This window comes from Tachypleus tridentatus, chromosome 9 (assembly GCF_004210375.1).
Source record: "Tachypleus tridentatus isolate NWPU-2018 chromosome 9, ASM421037v1, whole genome shotgun sequence".
NCBI classification, from domain to species: domain Eukaryota; kingdom Metazoa; phylum Arthropoda; class Merostomata; order Xiphosura; family Limulidae; genus Tachypleus; species Tachypleus tridentatus.
The window spans coordinates 35,845,742-35,869,132 of NC_134833.1; the positions used below are offsets into that span (position 1 = coordinate 35,845,742).

General features: G+C 33.6%; 1 protein-coding gene across 1 annotated transcript in view; it reads left to right on the forward strand.

Annotated features, from left to right (window-relative positions):
• The first annotated feature begins 279 nt into the window (after positions 1 to 279).
• Positions 280 to 23,391, forward strand: part of LOC143227344 (uncharacterized) — a 108,199-nt gene continuing 85,087 nt past the window's right edge. The window contains 1 exon segment of the mRNA XM_076458798.1: positions 280 to 612. Coding sequence (XP_076314913.1) covers positions 549 to 612 — 64 coding nt within the window. The 5' untranslated portion in view covers positions 280 to 548.

Below are 23,391 nucleotides of genomic sequence, written 5' to 3' on the forward strand. Positions count from 1 at the left end.
CACTTAGAAAGTTCTATGGTGTGGCTCTATCAAATGGAACTATTCGACCTTGAGTAATTAACTAGGGTAGTGGAGCCAAACGTACGGAAAGCGGAACGAAAGATCACATTTTATTCTGTGACTTTGCCTGTCACCCTTATGATTCATGTAACCTGGTCGTCACCTCGCCTACGTGAAGAGCCAAGAGATAGAATGATGTCAGAGGCTGTATTGGGACCAGTAACCATTCACAAGAAGGGCGAACATGTCTGGCTTTTCAAGCAACAGGTGGGACTAAAACAGGTTTAGACTTAAGTTCCATTTGGCGCCAAGGGACTGGAGAAACGTACACTGCGTTCATCATCATCTGTGGTTTTTAGTTTGTGCTTGTGTCATTTCCAAATAATCAGTGGGAAAAAGTTATCCCTAATTCGCTGCAGAGATGCGATTGTCACCCGTAAGGGTGTATGTGATATAGAGGCGTTAAAAAGCTAAATCGGTGTATTATGTCTACAGGATATTCCAGAACGAAAGAATAATCAGAGACAAGAAACCCGCAAAAAAAAGCGATGCCAGTAATATTCTGGTTAATCAACACCAGTATTCTTCTCGGAATTTTCTTTTCGCCACCCGGTAAGAAAAATGTTAAAGTATGTGGTTAAATCGTGTTATTCAAACTCTAAGGAAAAATATTGTTCCTTTGAATTATAAGTATGTATATGTTTTTAAATATGGTTAAAAGCTTATAGGTAGCTTATAAATAGCTAAGCCTGAACCAGTAAAGTTCTGTAGTTCTACTTTTATTACATCTAGTGTAGGTTCTGAAACTGAAATGCTAATAAAGGATTTTTTTTTATTCAATTGTCCAGAGTTTTGAGCTTGTATTGGTTTTCTTATGACCATGATAACTTTTAAGACCTGTTTAATTAAATATTAAAGCAATAGCTATATAATTAAACAAGTGATAAATAGAAATAGCGATGTGGAATAGAAATATAAATTATAACTGTTTGAAAATAACCATCCGATTCCTTAGTTCCTAAGTTAGAACATTTAGTTATATTCGTTCATAGTAAGTCCCCAGAGGGGACAGCGGTAAGTCTACGGACTTACAACACTAAAATTACGAGTTCTATTATCTACTGTGGACACAACAGATAGCCCGATGTGGCTTTGCTATAAGACAAACACACACAAACACACGTTCTGAATACAAACAGAACTTTTACTTTTTAACTAAACTTTCTAAAGTATATTATCTGAATTAATCAGCTAACATATGAGCATTACAAATTAGTTTTCCAACATCTTCACGTAAATTCAGCTGCCCGTCGAACCTTTTCATACGACATCACTTATTTGTCGCCCTTTATTTAGTTCATGGTCGACTGCAGTTCTTGGTTCATTAAGCTTTACTTGTTTCTTTGTGGAGAGTATTACATGTGAATGTTGCTTATGAAAAAAGGCCAACAAATACCACAATGGAAGTATTAACTTAATAACAAGATGAGCTGGCGAAACATCAAAATTTTTTTAAAGCGATGCTTGTAATGACGCATACAACAGTGATGGAACAAGAAACAATACAGTTGTATTCTCATATACTTTAAGTTCAAAAACCTTTACAAATGCTTTTCTTTTAACTGGAACTTCGGTAGTAATATTTTTATATTTTCTATATATGTAAAAATATCCTATTTTATTATTGAAAACGTCAGTCAAATTATGACAGTTTCATTTTCGGAATAACATTTTTTAAAGAATATTTCCTTATAAGTTGTGACCCCACTCGTAACCACGACATAATGATCTTTTACATGTTACTTCACTTTTTCAGCAGTTCCTGTTAAGAAATAACAGTTTTTTGAAATTAGAGGTTTTTATTTATACCATTTATACTATTCTCCAGCGCTCCTTGGTTCCTTGTCTTATAAAGCAATTCAACCTGTTCCGGTAATTTAGGTTATGATGAAGTACACTACAAAGGAATCGTGTGCTCTGAAAGATACGAAAGGTTTTAAGTTTGACTGTAATGTAAATTTCAATTTCGGTCACAGCTATTTATCAAAATTACTTGGCTGTTAGCTAGTCAAGCTTTAATAGAAGCCAAGGCAAACTATCCAGATGAAAACCTGTTCTCCCACTCAACTAGGTCAGTGTGCGCATGCTCTTCTATATTCAGAAACTTTATTAACGTACGTCATTTTCTATTTGTCTTGTTTTATGTTAAAGTTCTATAAAACTATAAATATACCTCGTCACCTAAATAATGAACTTTCTTTATAATCTATATTAGAAACGGAACCATGAGTTTCACTAATGAATTATGATGCCAAAATCCAGGGTTCGATTCTCTACAGTGAATACATTGTATAGTTTTAAGGTAAATTAAAAAAAAAAGTGTTATTTTTTTCAATTCCTGCTATGAGCAGAACAAATATAACCCGTTGTGAAATTTTGTTCTGAAGCACAACATCAAACCAGATGTCAGTATTTTATTAATGTAGATTTGATGCCAAAAGGTAACTTCCATTTTAAGGAGCAGGAGTCTAGGTGTTACACTATTAATCATCGAATTAAATAAGAGTTAATATATTCTGGTTGTACTGTCGAGTTAAACAGAGGTTAATATATTCTGGTTGTACTGTCGAGTTAAACAGAGGTTAATGTACTCTGGTTGTATTATACAGTTATACTGGAGTTAATATATTACAGTTGTATTATCGAGTTAAACACGAGTTAATATATTCTGGTTGTATTATCGAATTATGCTGGAGTTAATGTATTCTGGTTGTATTGTAGAGTCATATTGGAGTTAATATCTTCTGGTTGTACTATCAAGTTATATTGGATTTAATGTATTTTGGATGTACTATCGAGTTATACTGGAGTTAATGTATTCTGGTTGTAGTATCGAGTTCAATTGGAATTAACATACTCTGGTTGTACTATATAATTATATTGTAATTAATATATTCTTTAAGTTTTGTAGTATTTTTGGGTTATTCGTTTGAAGTTAAGCACAAAGTTACACAATGGGCTACTGTACTCTGCCCACCACAGGTATCAAAATACGGTTTCTGTCGTTATGAGCCTACAGATATAACACCGTACTAAAAGGGGCAGTATTTTTAAAATAATATAGTTATATCAATATATTATGCTCATTGTTTTAACCAAATTGAATAAAATTACTATAATTATTCAGAACTGATACCGTATCGAACGGTACATTTGTAGTTGAACTGAGGCCACTGTGGGCTTGAGTCCCTGATCCTCAGTTAATTCTATGTTGTTTGCCTACTCGTTCTTTGCCTACGGCTTGACGTATAACTCAGGCTATTACCACAGCCATTCCCCTCTAAACGTCTACCTACTGTAGTTTGTTTTTTTTACCAAAGCGCGATTTTGATGTATATGTTCTGTTTGCTTGTGAGGCATACATCGATATAAAATTTATCAGTCTCGTCAGTTTAGGCATTTTTATATGAGCGTCAGATTTATGAACCTTAACTGTCAAAACTGCACTGTCATCTAACTTCTGACTAAGGCAATTTGACAGAAATAATTTATTTGTTTGTTTCAGGCCAAATTATACAGTGGGGAATCTATGTTCACCGAGGTAATCGAATCCCAAATGTTAGCGTTATAAAACTTGAAGCTTACTATTGAACCACCAGGATAATCCATAAACAGAATATTTTCGACAACCTCAAATAATCACACTGCTTAACTGTACTGGACTTGAGGCAACAATAAAAGGATCTAATTCAAAACTTGACAGGCTTAGATGTCGAGACAGCACTCTGGTGAGAATTTAATCAACCAGCAGCGAAATTTTGCTAACAAAGATTTCAATACACATTTGTATGACAATGCTTTGGTTTCAACGTTTCAGTTTAATAGAACAGAAAATCCTGTCACACAAATCTTTCATTATAAATCATATTGAATTAGTTTAGGCGAGAAGCACCTAAACAGCTACAGACACAAGCTTTCTTTTTTCTGTTGGTTGTTCGTTTCGCCCTTGTCGAAAGTAGGGCAAACAGGTTTTTCCATCCGTTTATCCAAAGCTAAGACACGTTACACGGGTTCAAGAATTTGTATTTCTAGCATATGTATACAAAAAAAGGTTTATACAGGTTATATCACGAACATGCAGATTTTAAAATCTGAGTTTCTTAGTAAAATACGTTCTAATGTTAATATTTAATCATTTTTTGTGTCTCTTTTAAATTATTTCTCGGAGCCTAAAACAGTTACCCGAAATTATATTCATAGTTTAATTTATTATCATTCAAATCTTTTATTTCAGAAAGCTAGCATAAGCACATTTTATTAGCACAAAAATAAAGCAACAGTAAAATTTTACGGTTGCACGATAAGCACATAAATTTTCATTACAAGTGAGAAAAAACATAGTCTAATGTTAGACAAGCTTTCGTACAAAAAGGCCTACTGCATTCTTTTGTGCTACTAACTACACTCATTTTGTTATTCTCCATACAAATGTTTCAAAACTTAACTGATTATGTGTCTAAAATATTAAGCAATGTATCTCAGAATGGCTGGTACGGGTATTAACAATTTTACTGTTAAGCACAGACCAACATTGTTCTTTGCTTATCAATAAAAGTGTCAGTGATGTTGAGAAAACCCAGTCGTAGATAAAAATATATATGTGAAAACTGCTCGTTTGGGTTTTTACTTCTACGTAAAAAAAATTTTCTTAACCCAAACGAGCCGTTTTTACGTATATATATTGAAAGTTTCAGTACCCATACAAGCCGTTCTGAGATACACTTTTTATTTCAAGTGGGTTTCTCGTCACCAAAACATGCTAAGCAGTATTCAACAAGCCAAATCATGTTTAGAAAATTCAGAAATATTTAACAAACCTAGCCACTGTTAGAGTGTTAAGCTATATTTAACGAGACAGGTTCCTGTTAAATTATTAAGCATGACTTGAAATGTTTGATTACTCTTAAAATACTAAACAATATTCGCGCAAACCAAACCATTGTTAAAATATTAAGCACTAGTTAACAGGCCAGACCGTGGTTAAATTATTAAGCAATGTTTAACAAGTTTGACCATTGTTAAATTCAAGTTTTAAGAAATATTTAGTACGCTTGGCTATTATGTGTGTGCAGGACATAATGGTAACTTAAGTATAAGTGGTTTGTCTATTAAATGAGTTTATGACCGGTTTGGAGTTTTATGAACGAGATTTTTCTGGAATATACTGGAGTGGATGACTTTCCACCAGAGACCAAAATATTGTGCACTTCTACTCTCCATGCAAGTTTCATCCATGAAACTTTAAATCAAATAAATTGTGAAGTTATGAAAAGCCATATTCATTAAAAAAAAGCTAAGATAAAAAGCAGCCATTAATGTTTAAAAGCTAAAATCATAATGGTTATATCAACTTCCCAGATGATCTCTGTCCATTTTTGTTCTAGTAAAAGACCATGAGTTACAAAGATATTGTAAGTGCAGCTTCATAGATCGTTAATAATAAAAAAGTTGTTTTTTTATTAAGCACAAAGCTACAGATAAAGCTACCTGTGCTCTGCCCATCACAGGTATCGAAAGCCTGTAAATCCACAGACATATCGACGTGTCACTTCGGGGTGGGTAGGGTGGGGGCTGGAGCATATAACAATAACTATCACGGATTATTTCAAGTGTATTGATTAGTATTACACACCAGAGAAGAGTAATACGATAATATAAACATTAAACAACTAATACTCAAATCAAGGGCACTAAAAAGGTTTAGCTTCTTTATTTATCTACTTTGCTTGGTAATTGAAACTGACTTCAGTTGGACAACCCGGCTTTAGTCTACGGATCAGCCTTTCGCAAATCCTATTTTTTAGTGACGTGCGACTGAATTGACAATAATCTGATGTGTTAACAGTCTTCACATTTTGTTAGCCATTATTTTGTTGCTAGTAAATATCGGAATTTTTTCACTCAGTCAAATATACCCGAGACTAACGAACTTATAAAGGTTTTCAGTGTCAGAGGGTCGTTTGTTGTTTGTTATTAAGCCTATAAATACACGACAGGCTATCTGATCTGTGCTTACCACGAAGATTGATCCTGATTTCAGGTTATAAGCTTCCAAGCTTATCGCTGAGCTCCCCCCAAGAGCATCGTGGTGCTGATATACGATGTTGAAATGTCAAAGTTTATGCACAACAGATGCGATGCGTCAAACGAATATGCTACTAGATATACCACGCTTCTCAGAAACTGATATAAAATAAATACGAATTAACGTTCTGTCAAAAACCACTTTGGATTATTCCCAGAAGAATGACTTGTTCGTTTGTTTTCATGCTCAAAACTACACAGTAAGCTATTTGCGCTGTGTCCTCTGTAGGTATCGAGCCCCAATTTCGAGCATTATAAGCCCTCAAGTTCACCACTGATCCACATGGAGGTCACTTATGGCAGATGAAGATGAATCCGAAATATTTTTTATACACTTATGATTAAAATCCATAATGGACAAAATAATAGTATATAAAGAGAAAAAAAATCTGCTATCTAACATGATTTTATTAGAAATATAATTCTATTGGGTTTCATAGCTTCATTAACTTTCGACATTTAAACTGTGACATTAAATTATTTTTCTATTTTTTATATAAATGCAGTGAACAAAGTCGATTTTTCGCACTATTTTCATCAATCATTGGATGTTTCAATACCAGAATATCTTTTGGAACTTACCGAATGATAATACCCAGCCTTCCAACAAAGTTTCCGCATCATGTTGAGCTCTTTATTAACCTATACTTTGTTTCGCTTTCTGTCCCAGTGGCAAACTTAATACATTATATCTGTCCTTCCTCAGACTGATTAGTCACAAACTCTGGAGCCTGACAATTTCATTCCATATTCCCTGCATATTCCTCTTCTCCACTTCATTTCTTAAATAGTGAGCAACTCCATTTTTCCATCATTTGCTTGTCCTAACCATCAGTTGTAGATGCACTATCCATTGTTGATGCTCTTTGATAACAGAAAATAGGACTCATTTCAGTCCCTCACTTCCCTCTCAGCTATCGAATTCAATGGTGTTTAGTAGAAGGTAAAATATATATATATATATATATATATATATATATATATTCCCGCCCTATTGCAGTTTCCGGCTTAGACAGGTTTTAATTTAACTATATATATAGTTTCTAAATATATATAAATATATATATATATATATATTTTACCTTCTACTAAACACCATTGAGTTCGATAGCTGAGAGGGAAGTGCGGAATCAGCGTAACGCGGACGGAAAACTATCTTTCACCTTCCTCATCTATCAACAAGTAGAATTAGATCCTGAGTAAGGCGGAAAAATGCTTTTGATTAACTATTAATTTCTTATTTAAATAATAATTTGTTTAAATATTAATAAATTCATGTTTAATTAATAATTTGTTTAAATATTAATAAATTCTCGGATATTTTGTTACAGTAAGTATTGGTAAAATATATTCTGTTCTTTTTTCTACCGTCATTATTTTTGCAGTTAAATTCATGATTTGTAAAAATATATTTGTTTTTTATGTGCAAAATTTTAGTCTTTAAATAATTCTCACGCAAAAAAATAAATTCCTATTCCAATTTTAAAATTAGGGAAAATTTACCATGATAATAGGTAAAAGTGAAAATATGTACTGTTTCAAAAATTTAATTAATAATCAACTTCCTGTGGAATGGAAAGCGAATAATAAAGAGTGGATGGCAAGTGTTATATTCGAGGAAGTTTTGAACAGATTAAACAAAAGAATGGAACAAGAAAATAGGAATATTCTACTTTTCTCAGATAATGCAACTTGTCACCGAAAAGTTCAGCTTTCAAATGTTTGTTTAGTCTTTCTACCTCCATGTACAACATCAGTTCTATAGCCACTAGATAATGGAATTATATAGTGTATAAAATTGAAATACAGAAAATTGATGCTCTAGCATATTACTGTAAACATGGAAGACTGTAAGAGAGCATCTGAAATTACCAGGAAAATTGACGTGTTAGATACAGTTGCATTTTTAAGTCATTCAATCAAATGCGTAATAAAGTGCTTTCGAAACTGTGAATTTATTCTTTGTAATGGCGGAGATTGTGGAGAAGTTGTTTGTTATGATGATTCTATTGAAATCCAAACTCTGATGGAGAAGATCGATGCAGATGATTCTATGAACGCGGAAAGTTTTGTGAACGTTGACAAGAACGTTTCAACAGAAACTGATGAAATTGATTTAAAACTTATAATAGAATCGCAAGATGGTAACAGTGTAAGAGAATCAGATGAACAAAATTAATTTCATTTGTTTTGAATTTCACGCAAAGCTACACGAGGACTATCTGCGCTAGCCGTCCCTAATTTAGCAGTGTAAGACTAGAGGGAAGGCAGCTAGTCATCACCACCCACCGCCAACTCTTGGGCTACTCTTTACCAACGAATAGTGGGATTGACCATAACAGTATAACGCTCTCACGGCTGAAAGGGCGAACATGTTTGGTGTGACGGGTATTCGAACCTGCGACCCTCGGATTACATGTCGAGTGCCTTAACCACCTGGCCATGCCGGGCCAAATAAGAATTGTGACGGCCGGGAAGAACAAAATGGAAAAAATAGTGAGGAAATAGAAATTTCTACTTCATCACAAGTGTTAAGTTATATTAGCGCTATCAAATTGTACGCAAAATTGAAGGGGAAAATGAACTTCATGAAAAGGCCGTAGAATTGGCGTTCTTTTTTAACCTCATGAGAAAGCCCATTAAAAAAACGAAACAGTTGAAATTGGACACTTTTTGTGTAATTATGTATATTTTGAATGTCTATTTTTATTCTTATTCTAATAAATATAGCATAAACAGTATAATAACTTTATTCACAAACGTCTTACTTCCCTTAAGTCAGCAAGTATAACGTTCCGCTCAAAAAGTATATATAGTTAAGGAAATGCATGTTCACTCTGTCTGAGCCGGAAATTTTAGTCGGTCCCGTGCGATTCCGCTTAGACAGGTTTTACTTTCAATGTACGTAAACATATGTGTATGAAAAGTTGCTATTGCTCATTAATTTGAAATCCAATAGAGACAAATACGTAGAATTCCCGCTGAATGTTACGGCACTAAAATATCCAGGTCTCAGGTTTTAGAAAAAAATCTTCGGGTTTGCAACTCGAATTTTAGTGTTATAAGCCAATAACCTTACTACTGAGCCGTTGAGGGTCCTCGATAAATTTGATATAGTGTAAGTCAGTGCAAACCTTTATAAGGGTTGAATTCGACGCTATAGCTTTTTTTCTAGCCAAACGTACTTAACGGATATAGAAGTACAACAACAGATTATAAGCTCAAGGAGAACATCTTTCCTAACTTGTTTTAACAACATTCAAGATGCGCATTGTATTAATAAATAGAATCCACACGACCAAAAAAATTAAAAGGTCACTCAAAACGGTACCTTTAAAGTTGTCATCAGAATAAACGTGCCAGGCTAAGCCTCGTGTGGTATGCTTTGACAACGTAAAAACAACAGAGAAAAAACACAAAGACTCAAAGAGTTATTTGCGCATACCTGTTAAATTGCTTTGTTTGTTTGTTTTTGAATTTCGCGCAAAGCTACACGAGGACTATTCGCTCTGGCCGTCCTTAATTTAGTAGTGCAAGACTAGACAAAAGGCAGCTAGTCATCATCACCCACCATCAATTCTTGGGCTGTTCATTTACCAACGAATAATGAGATTAATCGTCACATTATAAAGCATCCACGGCTAAAAGGGCGAGTATGTTTGGTGGTATTCGAACCTGTGACCCTCAGTTAAGTTCTCTAACCACGTGCCCATGCCGAACCACTTATTTTATTGACAGATAAAGAGTACAAGGAGAAATCAACGGGACTCGAAGCCGACTCTTGGGATTTGACGGTCATTATTACAAAACTTGGAACATGAAGCGTTTTTTTATTATTTTTTAAGTTCACAGTCCGGTCACGCTAATTACTAGTCACGTCCGGTTCAAATTAATAAGTGTCGTATGGCTGACTGATGTTATGCCTTAAATTTCATTATACCGTTAAACACCTCGTTATTCAGCATAAGTATGTGTGTTTGTTTGTTTTTGAATTTCGCGGAAAGCTACACGAGGGCTCTCTGGTCTAGCCATCCCTAATTTAGCAGTGTAAGACTAGAAGGAAGGCACCTAGTCATCACCACCCACCGCCAACTCTTGGTCTACTTTTTCACCAACGAATAGTGGGATTGACTGTCACATTATAGCATCCACACGACTAATAAAGCGAGAATAGTTTGGTGTGAGGGGGATACGAACCCACGACCCTCAGATTACGAGTCGCACGCCTTAACTCACCTGGCCATGTCGGGCCCAGCATAAGTCTTAGTTTAGTATTCGTAGACACAAAATATAAAACACTGAAAGGTCATTATGATCATTCAGTAATACCTACAGGTGTGATTATCAGGGGTGGCTAAGAAGATCTGATCATATTATTTTCAATTATCTTCTCAGGTATTTTCAGTTTAGAGCAAAAGAAGAAAACCGTTATTCTACTTTCGCAGAACATTTTTTTTAAGTGTCTAATGACAACAACAAAATAACGATGAAAAATTTGTAAGTTGTATTTTGATTGGTCAAAAATTACTTTTACCCAAAATTACAACAGTCGTATCGGATTAACGACTGTAATAATAATTTTCTTGGTTTTAACATTCAACTTTAACACTGATATTTTGTTTTTTTTATCTTGTATTAACAGTCAAAATACGAAATTGAAACAGATATGTTACACGCGAAACTGAAGTATTGTCAAAGTGTACCGACTTTTGTGACTATAAAAAATATAGGCGAATAAACCAGATTTAGGTCAGAGAGACTAGTCTGTTCAGGTTAAAAAGGACTTTTATTTTTAGTTTGATTTAGGAAACATGATGTTTGAACGTGGTCCAACCTAGAATTAAAAGGGTTTATGTGTAGTGGAATATTTAGTGTTGGTTTAATCCATTTTAGTTCAACAAGCGTCTTCACTTTACCAAGTAGCAATCCATTGACATTTATCCTTTTGTAATGAAATAAACAGTAGGAAATCGCTTTTGAAATTTAAGTTTTGTCTTTCTGGGGGGCAGTTACCACATTTCTTGCTTGATAACAGTTAGAGTACCCAACCCCAAAACTCACACATTTCGGCGCTCATGCCATTAACATCTAAGTCAAAGTTTGTTACTATACTATTGGATCGCATCGCAATATGATAGCTTCAAACTGTATGAATATTTACTTATTGCAATGTGACAATTCTTCAACCGGCGTGAGTTGTTGTTGTTTATTGTTAAGTATAAAACTACGCAAAAGGTTGTCTGTGCTCTGCCCACTACGGGCATAGAAACCCGGTTTCTGGCCTGAGCATTATTGTATCGAAATGTGACAATTCTTTAAAATGCTTGACTGTTAGTATATTACAATGGGATAATTCTTCAGAAAGCGTTAGTATTATTGTACAAATTGCATGAATTATGTATTTTAAGGCACGTAAACTGACTGACCTTATTTATAAGAATAATGACCCATTGTTGTTGTTAAAGTTTCTTCAAGCTAAATAGCCAAAAATTGACCTAGTACGTTTGCCTGATTGGCAATGAATTTTTCTAAAAACCAAAATGTTTCATAATCAGAATGAAGCTCACCTTAATGTAATTCGAGAATTTCCGAATTAAAAATATGATACTTATGTATTTATTTAATGCTTACTTAATACCGTTCTATGATATTACTCTCTTTGTCAATCGGTTCTGTTCTACGAACATTAATGTTTTATCTGTGGCCAATATATTAACTATTTGGACTTTGCTTCAATCAGTAAGATCGAACGATTTTTATTTTTCGTGTAATTTTTAATAATATTGGTCAGATCACTTAAAGAATATTTGTTTAGGAAAAAGTGCCTAAACTCTGAGGCAAGGAAGCTCTTGAAGCCTAATAAATATGAAGAATATCGTACTTAATTGAAGGATTTGTTTCCATTTCACATCTTTGCTTAGTCTTCTACGAAATATTTTTTCCACATCTGAAGAAATCGCTTTTTATTCTTATTTTAAAATAAATTTATTACAATTTCTTTCAGTTTGAAAACTGTAATGCAATTTTTATTTAACCTGCTTTATATAAACGGTTAACTGTTTCCGGTTTGCTTTAAGTCATAAGCATAAAATAAATCAGGATATATGACCAGGTAATGCAGGATTTAGAAATGTGTGAGAGAAAACAGGTTGTCAACTTTATGAACATAATTATTTTTCCTTCACTATAAAGGCCTGGCATGGCCAGGTGGATTAAGGCACTCGATTAGTAATCTGAGGGTCTCTGGTTTGAATTTCCGTCACACCAAACATGCTCGCCTTTTCAGCAATGGGGGCGTTATAATGTTACAGTCAATCATTTTCGTTGGTAAAAGAGTTGCCCAAGAGTTGGCGGTGAGTGGTGATGACTAGCTGCCTCCTCTCTAGTCTTACACTGCTAAATTAGGGACGGCTAGCACAGATAGCACCCTCGAGTAGCTTTGTGCGAAATTCAAAAACAAACAAAATAACCAACTGCTGGGATTAAACCCAGAATTATAGTTTATGCAAGCTTATGGTTGAGTCACAAACAAAAATAACTACACGAAGAACAGTTATGTGGTATGTTCTATATGCCTGTAAAATATTTTATAGTTTTGTGTAAGTTAACCCGAAGTTCTGAAGAAAATATGTCATTTAATTTAGTCCTAGTGTGGGGTAGCTCATTGGTTTTAAAACCTTTTAGACAGAACCCCTCTTTCATATACCCTCATTACCAAATGTTGAAACTTGTAATATGCCACAAAAATCCAATATATTCTTATTACTAAATCTTAAAACTTGTATTGTACTACAGGTTTATACAGACACACACGTAGGTATACAATATACAGTACTATACTTTTGATTTTGCTTATCCATAAATGAAAAAGATGCGCTCATTTATTCAAGCAGAGAAATTTCCTTTGGGTTTTATACATGTAAATTACTTACATCAGATGGAACTGAGCTTCATACAGTAATGTGCGAGCTAAAACAAATAGATTTAAAACAAAAATAGTAAAAGAGCACCAATCAGACATGCAGCGCCATCTAGAAGTTTTAAAATATGTAGAAACTCCAACAGTAAGCTTTGTTTTACTTTCTGAGAATTTCTGAGCTCGAACAGTATACTGCCTATAAATTCTCAAGAGGTGTAAATCGTATACCTTTAACGTGTTTCTGTTGACTTTAGAAACAAACTGTTTATTATTTATTTGGTTTGATTTGATTTGAATTTCGACTCGTAAACTGAGGGTCGGGGGTTCCAATTCCTGCCACACCAAACATGTTCGCCCTATCAGCCGTGGGGGCGTTATAATGTGACGATCAATCTCACTGTTCGTTGGTAAAAGAGTAGCGCAAGAGTTGACGGAGATCAAATTATACAGTAGTATGACTCAATGTATAGAATTTACCCAGAAAAATGCAGTCAGTTATAATGTAAATAATAAAACTAAATACAATACGAAAATCGAAACACACACAAGCATAATTCATTCAATTAATGTATATTTATATATTATATTTATAATTTTTGTATTCTCTCTCAATCTTGAGAACTCTGTAAAACATTAGGAGAAGTATAACTGAGAAACATGGATCAATCTGAAGTATAACTGATAGGTATGAATCAATTTTTAGTGTAAATGACAAATATTAATCAATTTATAGTATAATTGACAAGTATGAATCAATTTGTAGTATAACTGACAAGTACAAATCAATTTGTAGTGTAATTGACAAGTATGAATCAATCTGCAGTGTAATTAACAAGTATTAATTAATTTGTAGTATAACTGACAAGTACAAATCAATTTGTAGTGTAATTGACAAGTATGAATCAATCTGCAGTGTAATTAACAAGTATTAATTAATTTGTAGTATAACTGACAAGTATAAATTAATTTGTAGTGTTATTGACAAGGATGAATCAATTTGTAGTGTAATTGACAAGTATGAATGAATTTGTAGTATAACTGACAAGCATGAATCAATTTGTAGTGTAACTGACAAGTACGAATCAATTTGTAGTGTAATTGACAAGTATGAATCAAACTGTTATGTAATTGACAAGTATGAATCAATTTGTAGTGGTTCTAACAAGTATGAATCAATTTGTAGTGGTTCTAACAAGTATGAATCAAACTGTTATGTAATTGACAAGTATGAATCAATTTGTAGTGGTTCTAACAAGTATGAATCAAACTGTTATGTAATTGACAAGTATGAATCAATTTGTAGTGGTTCTAACAAGTATGAATCAATTTGTAGTGGTTTTAACAAGTATGAATTAATTTGTAGTGGTTCTAACAAGTATGAATCAATTTGTAGTGGTTCTAACAAGTATGAATCAATTTGTAGTGGTTCTACCAAGTATGAATTAATTTGTAGTGGTTCTAACAAATATGAATCAATTTGTAGTGGTTCTAACAAGTATGAATTAATTTGTAGTGGTTCTAACAAGTATGAATCAATTTGTAGTGGTTCTAACAAGTATGAATCAATTTGTAGTGGTTCTAACAAGTATGAATCAATCTGTAGTGGTTCTAACAAGTATGAATCAATGCTAAAGTTTCTTCCTCATTCCTAACGTTTGATATTCTTTACTATTATTCACTCTTCGTTGTTTGGACAAAATTTTAAGTTCAAGTTTCTCATCTCCAACCCATTTTTCTAATTTCCCAAGTGAACTCTGAATCTATTTCGCTCTTCATCGTTCGAGTTCACCCCTCAGAGTTTCTACTAACCTTCTGTCAGATTTAATAATGTACCGAAATTAGCGCATTTTCCGTTTCTTACATTCATCCATTAGTTGTCCTTTTGACATTGTACGTGACAATATTTGTTTAATAATTTTTAATGTGTAGCTGATTTTCATAGTTCGTTTCTTACAACACATTTCGAATGCTTCCAATTGCCGCTTCAACAGAGCGCTACCCCTCATGGAACGGAGAAATGTCTTTGGATTTCCAACGCTAGAAATCGGTTTACGATATGCGTGGTGGTTAGAGCACAAATTTCCCTTTGTGCAGTTTTGTGCTTAATTCAAAATCAACAACTCTAAGGTTTTCGAGTCAGCAAAAGTGAGGTTAAACATAAATTAATTTACTTTTAAATTTACTGGAAAATAAACCGTAAAACGGAAAGAAAATGTTATCGCCAGGTCTCGAGAATAAACATTTTATTTGTTAGCTTTCCTAAATGCTTGGTAGTTAAGGCCCCCAGCTCATAATATGCAGATTACGAGATTAAGACGTATTGCTTACTCTTTCATCCTTGAGGGTGTTATAATACGATGGTCAATACCGCTATTAGTTAAGAGTAGACGGAACGTTGTGTTGACCAGTTGTTTCCCCTACTATCTTGTCAAAATTTAAGAAAAACACGCACGGGTGAGATTATTAGTGGATAGTATTCGGGTTATTTACATGTGTAATAATTTATAAACTTGTGTCTTCTATCAACTCATCTTGAGCTATTGATTGAATATTGTGCTTTTCGCTTAGTAACTCAAGATTCAGACAAATTAGCGTGTGTGTTTGTGTGTTTTTCTTATAGCAAAGCCATATCGGGATATCCTCTGTATCTATTTTGTTTTTTAATTTCGCACAAAGCTTTGTAATGTTTGTACAGTTTGTAATTTGTAAACGTCCATGATCGATATCTGAAGTTCTCATTAATAAGCGTTAATCAAAATTATAACTTCTGAGGTTTATATTATACTATCTGTAGCGTTGGTTACGTTTCATAGGCGTGAAGGGAATTTCTAGATATTTCAGCCTGCACAACAATACTATTATATACCTATGTCGTTGGTTCTTACATTCGAGGATCTTCTATAACTTTCGTGAATAGGCAGGAATTTCGCAATACAGATTTAACAGTATAAGTTACATGCCTTTCTAAATATATATACTTAACTGAAACAAACATGGATATTAAAATTGATATATGATAGTAAATTTGTCACAACCACACACCGATAACTCTTGGATTACTCTTTTACAAACAAATGGTGGGATTGATCGTTACATATAGTTCCCCCACGGTTGAAAAAGCGATCGTGTTTAGTAGGATGGAGAATCAAACCCGTGATCATCAGAGAAGAAAATCACGAGTCCTAATTAGCTGGTCATGCTGGGCTAAGAATAAATTTATATCGAGCTATTCTCTGTGTCCACCGACGGGTATCAAACCCAGGATTTTAACGCTGTAACTCTGAAGACTTACAGCTGTCCCACCAGGGTACGGAAATTTTTGAACCAGCATCACAGATCTATTATTATCTTTCATAAACTGCGAAAACTGTTTATTAAGATTTGTTAACAATAATAGCAGCAGATGGCGAAAACTTTAATAAAGTTTAAATTAACAAATGTTACTGGCGTTTTTATTTGCATATTAGTTTTTGTTTTAGAACTTCGTAGAAATTATAAACAAGTGAGTGTAAAATAAAAAAAATGTTGTACACAGACTGTATGTACACGGAGTATTCAGTAAGAACACATGGAATATAGTAATCTTGTTTGTAGAATCTTATACGGAAAAGTCAAAGGCTGCAATAAGTTGTTAAACCTTTTAGTGTTGATAGCATTATCCTGAGACAGTGAGAGACTTTCTTTGAGCATGATGTTGAAATTATTAAATCACTAACGTTTCGAATCTTCCGGATTGAAGAGCAATTATTGTAGACATCAAATATTCATGTTTAATTATTCAGTAGTCGCAAACTTTATTATTGAGATTAATGTTTAAATCTTTATATAATTTGATTTGTAAATGACGGTATAGAAGAAGGGATTTAAACTTTTATTTCGATTTCGTTATATATTTTTGCAAATATTAAATAAGTAGAATCTTAGGTGTTTAATTTGTTGTTTTGTTTTTGTTTTTGAAAAGAACTAACAACAAACTTACCGACAATGAAACTGTTTTTCTTAAATAAACAATGTTAACGGAATGCGTGTTTGGTGAGTTTACTGACACATAAATTTTGTTTGATAATAAGAAATATTCGACAATAAGTATGTTTTTATTTGTTAAGCACAAAGCTACACAAAATGAGCTATCTGTATTCTGCCAACTGGGAGTATCGATACCTGATTTTTAGAGTTATAAGACAAAGGACTTATTTCTGAACCAGCGTGAGACAAAGGTCTTCTGGTTCACTCTACAAAGCCCGGTATGGCCAGGTGGTTAAGGCACTCGACTCGTAATCTGAGGGTCGCAGGCTCGAATTCCCGTCACACCAAACATGCTTGCCCTTTCAGATGTGGGATCGTTATAAAGTGACGCTCAATCCCACTATTCGTTGGTAAAAGAGTAGCCCAAGAGTTAGTGGCGGGTAGTGATGACTAGCTGCCTTCCCTCTAATTTTACAGTGCAAAATTAGGGACAGCTAGTGCAAATAGCCCTCGAGTAGCTTTGCGCGAAATTCAAACCAAACCAATCGTTATATTTAAAAGTGTATAACTATTAAATAATATCAAATTAGTTAGTTAAGTGATTATAGATTTTATTTTCAGTAACTGTAGCTAGAAATGTAAATATGTTTCCTTAGTAATTCTAAAGACTAAAATTAAGTTAAAGTTATTTTGAAAATACAATAGTTAATTTGAACTGATTTGTGCAATTGTATACAAAACTCTTGATAGTAGGCTTGCGTAGCTTTTGTTTTCTCTGTTGCTATAGTATCAAGTAACCATTACCACTCTTCATCGTCACTTCTTTATATTAAAAGCGCTGTTTTTACTTATTTACATAAGGAGTTTCGCTAATAATTATATGCGTTATTAATAATTAATTAAATAATGTAAAACTAAGTGGATTAATAGATAACTAAATAACACACATGGAAAATATTAGTAGGTTGTTTCAGACCAGTTGCCTCTCTGTTGTTTCTTGTTTGAAATTATAGACGGCGCTAATGTGCCTGGTAATAAATTTTCTACAACAGAATTCCATAATTGTGCTTTTGGTCGACGCTAAAGACTTCTGTAACATGTAACGATAGCCATGAAACAGCTTACACTCGCTTATTTATTGAAGAGAAGAGATACATGTATGATTATACTTTCTAGGACCTTTTAAACTTTACGTAGTTTGATACGATATCATGTTTCGAGAGTCATTAACTGCTTCTAATATGAATAATTTGCTCTATTAACTCAGAATAGTAAAATAATAATTACGCTTAGCCCATACAAAACTGCTTTGTGAAACTGGTTGTTGTATGTTTTGATTTCAAGAAATATTAACATAAGATGTGACTGCTTAGCACTGAGTCTTTAAGTGAAGAAAACATGTTTGGTAGAGTAATTTCCAAACAAAGCTGCTTTTCAATGCCCTTTCTCTTTTTTTTTTCAGTATTCTGAATATGGAATAGAACTCCTTGGGATTTCTGAAATCTGAATTGTCTACCAGCTTGATCAAATATCTTTTAGTTTCCAGGTTATTAGAGAGTAAAACCCATATCCAGTCCGAAATCCCACACAAACCAAGTCACGTACTGCGCTATACAATATCTAGTTCCTCAGCTCAATAAAGCCGTTTTTTCCATGGTTTTCACGAGTTATATCAATAGAAATAATTGAAGAAAGCTCAACGGAACTTACTTAAGTAAAGTACTTGCCTGAACATGATCACTTTTAGTACTATTGCAAGAGTTTTAAAACAAATTCCAGCCAAACCTCTAAAGCAAAATGTTTTTTTTTTTTAGGTTACCAGATTGAGCCCTTTATCTTCAATACCAGAAATCGTGACTCCCCTACATATCCCGCTCAAACCTCAACTTGGGTTTTATTGAGAAGTTGACTGGGAGTTGAAATATTTTTTTATTTACAATCAACTTTTATTCTCTTCCTGACAAACTGACAACTACATTTCAATAACAGTTAGTGCCGAATAGTTTTATACTTTCAACATAAGCATAATCGTAAAATATTCGTTTTATCATTAAATGAGACATTTAAAATTCCTTTTTTGTTTTGTTCCGTTAAAAATTCAAAAACTCTCAACTTTCACTTGTCTTAAGGAACTACTCTCGTCTATAAATTTTTCTGCTTCAGTCACAACCGTATCAACTACAAACACAACTAAAACTCATATCATACAAACAGAAACTTTGTGAAGTCTAGATAAGCTTAGGATTTTGAATTCATTCATTTTGTGAGGCTGATTCACTTTGAACGAGCTTATTGTTTAACAGAAAAGTGGAAAAATAATCTCACGGTGTACAATTCTATCATAAAGAGAAGCACTAAAATTACTTTAACGTTTATGGCCGGCATGGCCAGGAGGGTTAAGGCGTGCGACTCGTAATCTGAGGTTCCAAGGTTCGCATCCCCATCGTACCAAACATCCTCGCCCTTTCAGCTGTGGGAGCGTTATAATGTGACGATCAATCCTACTATTTGTTGGTAAATGAGTAGTCCAACAGTTGACGGTGGGTGGTGATGACTAGCTGCCTTCCCTCTAGTCTTACACTGCTAAATTAGGGACGGCTAGCGCAGATAGCCCTCGAGTAGCTTGGCGCGAAATTCCAAAACCAACCAACTTTAACCTTTTTTTCTAAATTTTTTCATACAGATAAAGAGCAGGAACTTAGAGTTTAAAGAGTTATTTACTTATACATTTCATAACATGCAAAATTAATTATATAAATTATGGAAAATATATACGATTAATTTAACATGTACTTTTAAAATTACCACTGAGACATAAGTTTACGTAATTGCGTCACAATTATTTCTATTAGTCTAGCTATCCAGTGGCACAGTAATATGTTTATGGACTTATATTTCTATAACCCTGGTTTCGATACCTGTGGTGGACAGAACACAGATGATCCTGTAGCTTTGTACTTAATAGTAAGCAACCATTAGTTTAAACTGTATCAAGCAAGTACACTCTAATTAAGACCATTTTTTCACTACAAATATAAGTGTTAGTGTGTTATCTGTTTTATGTCATTCACGATCCAATAATATCTATGCTATAGACGTTTCACTCTCGTTTCTATCATATGTGATCGCTCAATTATTTCTTAGATAATAAGTCCTGTTTATTCGCTTCAAAAACAACAACAACATGGTTTTAATTGTAAAGTCATGTAAATACAACATTTATTTGGTGTATCATAAATAATAAGAAGGCATCGGCCTTTTTACTTGACCGTATTACATACAAGGTACGCCTTCTTCCCTTCCGGGTTAAAACATGATAAACTCCTTCTACGTATTTTCACAGATGCACAGTAAACACGTTAGGCAGCTGTTTGCAAACCCGAATAAACAGGTTTGCAACAACTTGAAATAGGTTATAATTGCAGTGGTATGTTTAGCTTCATTTTTTACCTACTTTTTCGTCGAGAAATGGGCATAAAGGTTAAATACATCTACAATATACAGAGGGGAATAAACGTCCAAAAATGGTACCGTCATCCAAATCTCGATGACATGTACATTTTAGTCAATATTTAGAAACGTGTGTATTTTAGTTATGACTTAGATAGCAAGTACCTTTAAAATATTTTCAGGAAAAGTGAAACATATGTAATACAGTAAACATGATTATATTTCAAAGGTTATTTGAACCATGTCAACTGCAGGTATCGAACCCTAATTAGTAACGTTATAAATATCCAAAGCTCACCGCTGAGCCGTAGGAATGTGATAATTTCAGTATTTTATAGATAAAAATATTATGACCGAAAAATGAAGTTGTAGCTACGTGTTTAGGGTTTTATAGAGTCTTTAACTGAAATACTACGGTCAGAATTTTTAATCTAGTTTAAAATAATTCTTTTATAAATTATTAAAATGTTTACACACTTCAGGATTTCCATTTGTTAGTTTTGAAAAGAGAAACAAATTATTTTATAACGTCTCATCCACGATACAATATTTCATAAAGTACCAATGTACTAGGTTATATAATATCCAGTACTGAAGTTATAGTTTCATAAAATATGGATACCTCAAAGAAAATAGGCTTATATTAAGTTTCATAATACAGTTGTTAATTATTTCTCTGGAAACGCTCAATGCGAAGTTATTATCACCGGAGATTTACATTAAGTAATTCAAAATATAAGCTTAGTTGTATATTTTGCATAAGGACGTTTCAATAATTTTGTCAGTAAAACTGAAATGCATTTTTATAGATTCAACAATGAAAACATAGTTTCGTAAATTTATATATAATGAGTAGCACCATATTTTTTTCTGAATTTAATTCAGTCTTTTTGAAGTTGGTTCCTCAATAATTATCTTATAATTATTTTTATTTTCATTCAAATAACTTATATCAAATTATTTATCGCTTAAGCTTACTATTCAAAATAATAATCGTAGGCTGCTAACACAATGACAAAGCCAATGCATATCTAACCTTTTCTTTACAAAAACAGATAAAAGACTTAAGTAGTTAGATTGTTGGCCATTACGATTTTACCCCGTTATTTTCGTAAGAGAATTCTGAATGTTTGCTATATTTTATTTATTTTTTAAAATAAATGGTTAGGTACGTATTGGCTTCGTTTATTTCTTATTAAGCACGAAGCTACATAAAAGGATATATGCATGTATATCTTTGCTATGTCCACCGCTAAACCCGATTGTTAGCGTTCGGTTTGGTTTGTTTGGAATTTCGCGTAAAACTGCACGAAGATTATCTCAGTTAGCGATCCCAAATGTAACAGTTAGAGACTAGATGGAAAGCAGATAGCCATTGCCACTCATCGCCAACTATTGAGATACTCTTTTACCAACTAATAATTGGATTGACCATCACATTACAACACCCCCAAAACTGAAAGGGCGAGCATTTTTGGTGAGACGAAGATTTGAACCCTCGGCTCTCAGATTACGATTTCGGTGCCCTAACCACTTGGCCATGCCAAACCTGTTAGCGTTTAAAACAGTTATACTTTTTTCTTTTGTTTTTAATTTCGCTCAAAGCTACTCGAATGCTCTCTGCGCTAGCCGTCCCTAATTTAGCAGTGCAAGACTAGAAGAAAGGCAACTAGTCATCACCATCTACCGCCAACTCATAGGCTATTCATTTACCAACGAAAGGTGGGATTGATCGTCATATTATAACGCTACCACGACTGAAAGGGCGAGCATATTTGGTGTGAATGGGGTTCGAACCCGCGACCTTGAGATTACGAGTCGAATGCCTTAACCACCTGGCCATGCCGGGCCCGTCATATGTACTACTGAAAACGAGGGAGGTATATACTTACATATATTATAGCCATAAATTTCAAGCCATAAACAAAATACATTAACATGAAATAAAATACGTTGCATATTTTTTTTTTAATAAAGGTTCCCAGGGTACAAGCTAAAACGTGGGATTATAAAATGTATCCTAGGTTTGGGAGGTGGCTAAGAAGTAGGATTCACATTGCGGTGGGGATACACTGTTGATGCAGCATATTTTATTTCATGTTAATGTGTTTTGTTTATGGCTTGAAAATTTATAGTTACAATATAATTAATCAGTTGTGTTTGTTATTAAGCACAAAGCTGCATAATGATATATGTGCTCTGTCTAATGAGAGTATTGGGAACCAGAGCTTTAAACGTTGTAAGCCTTCAGACTTATCACTGTGCCACCAAGGGAACATTGGACAAGCATATGGTGTTGTAGTTATTTGTTTTACATTTATTCAACAGGAATTTTTATTATTGAGTGCAACTTTCTTCATTATCAACGGTAGAAATGACAATCATCATCGCAAAACATTTGGAACCTCAGTTTGGTTAATTCTAAGACGATCTTTGTTTTGATTGTTGGAAATAAGTTATGCCTGTGCATAGATTAAACACACACACAAACGTATATATCTATTAACGATAATTTAACTCATGTACTTTTAGTGTATCTTCTGCTTATATATATATAAATATATATAGTTTTAACAGTGTTTTATTCAGTTTCATAGATTGTAAGGGTATGCAAAATGTACTGTTATTGGCTATGATGGGTCACGTGCTTGCATGTTTAATAATATAACGTTAATGATCGCTCTTATCAGAAACCTGGCATATTTACATCACTAAGTTAAACATGGCTATGATGTAACAACCATAAATCTCCTCCGTAGACGAACCAGGCCAGACGAAATCCGTTGCTAGGTGTTTTAAACTTATGACGAATTATTTTGTTTGTAGCTGCCTTTAAACAATAAAGTAAATTATTTTATTTACCAAATTTGAGCTATTCATAAGCAGAGGAAGGCGTCGCTTAGAGATAGTTT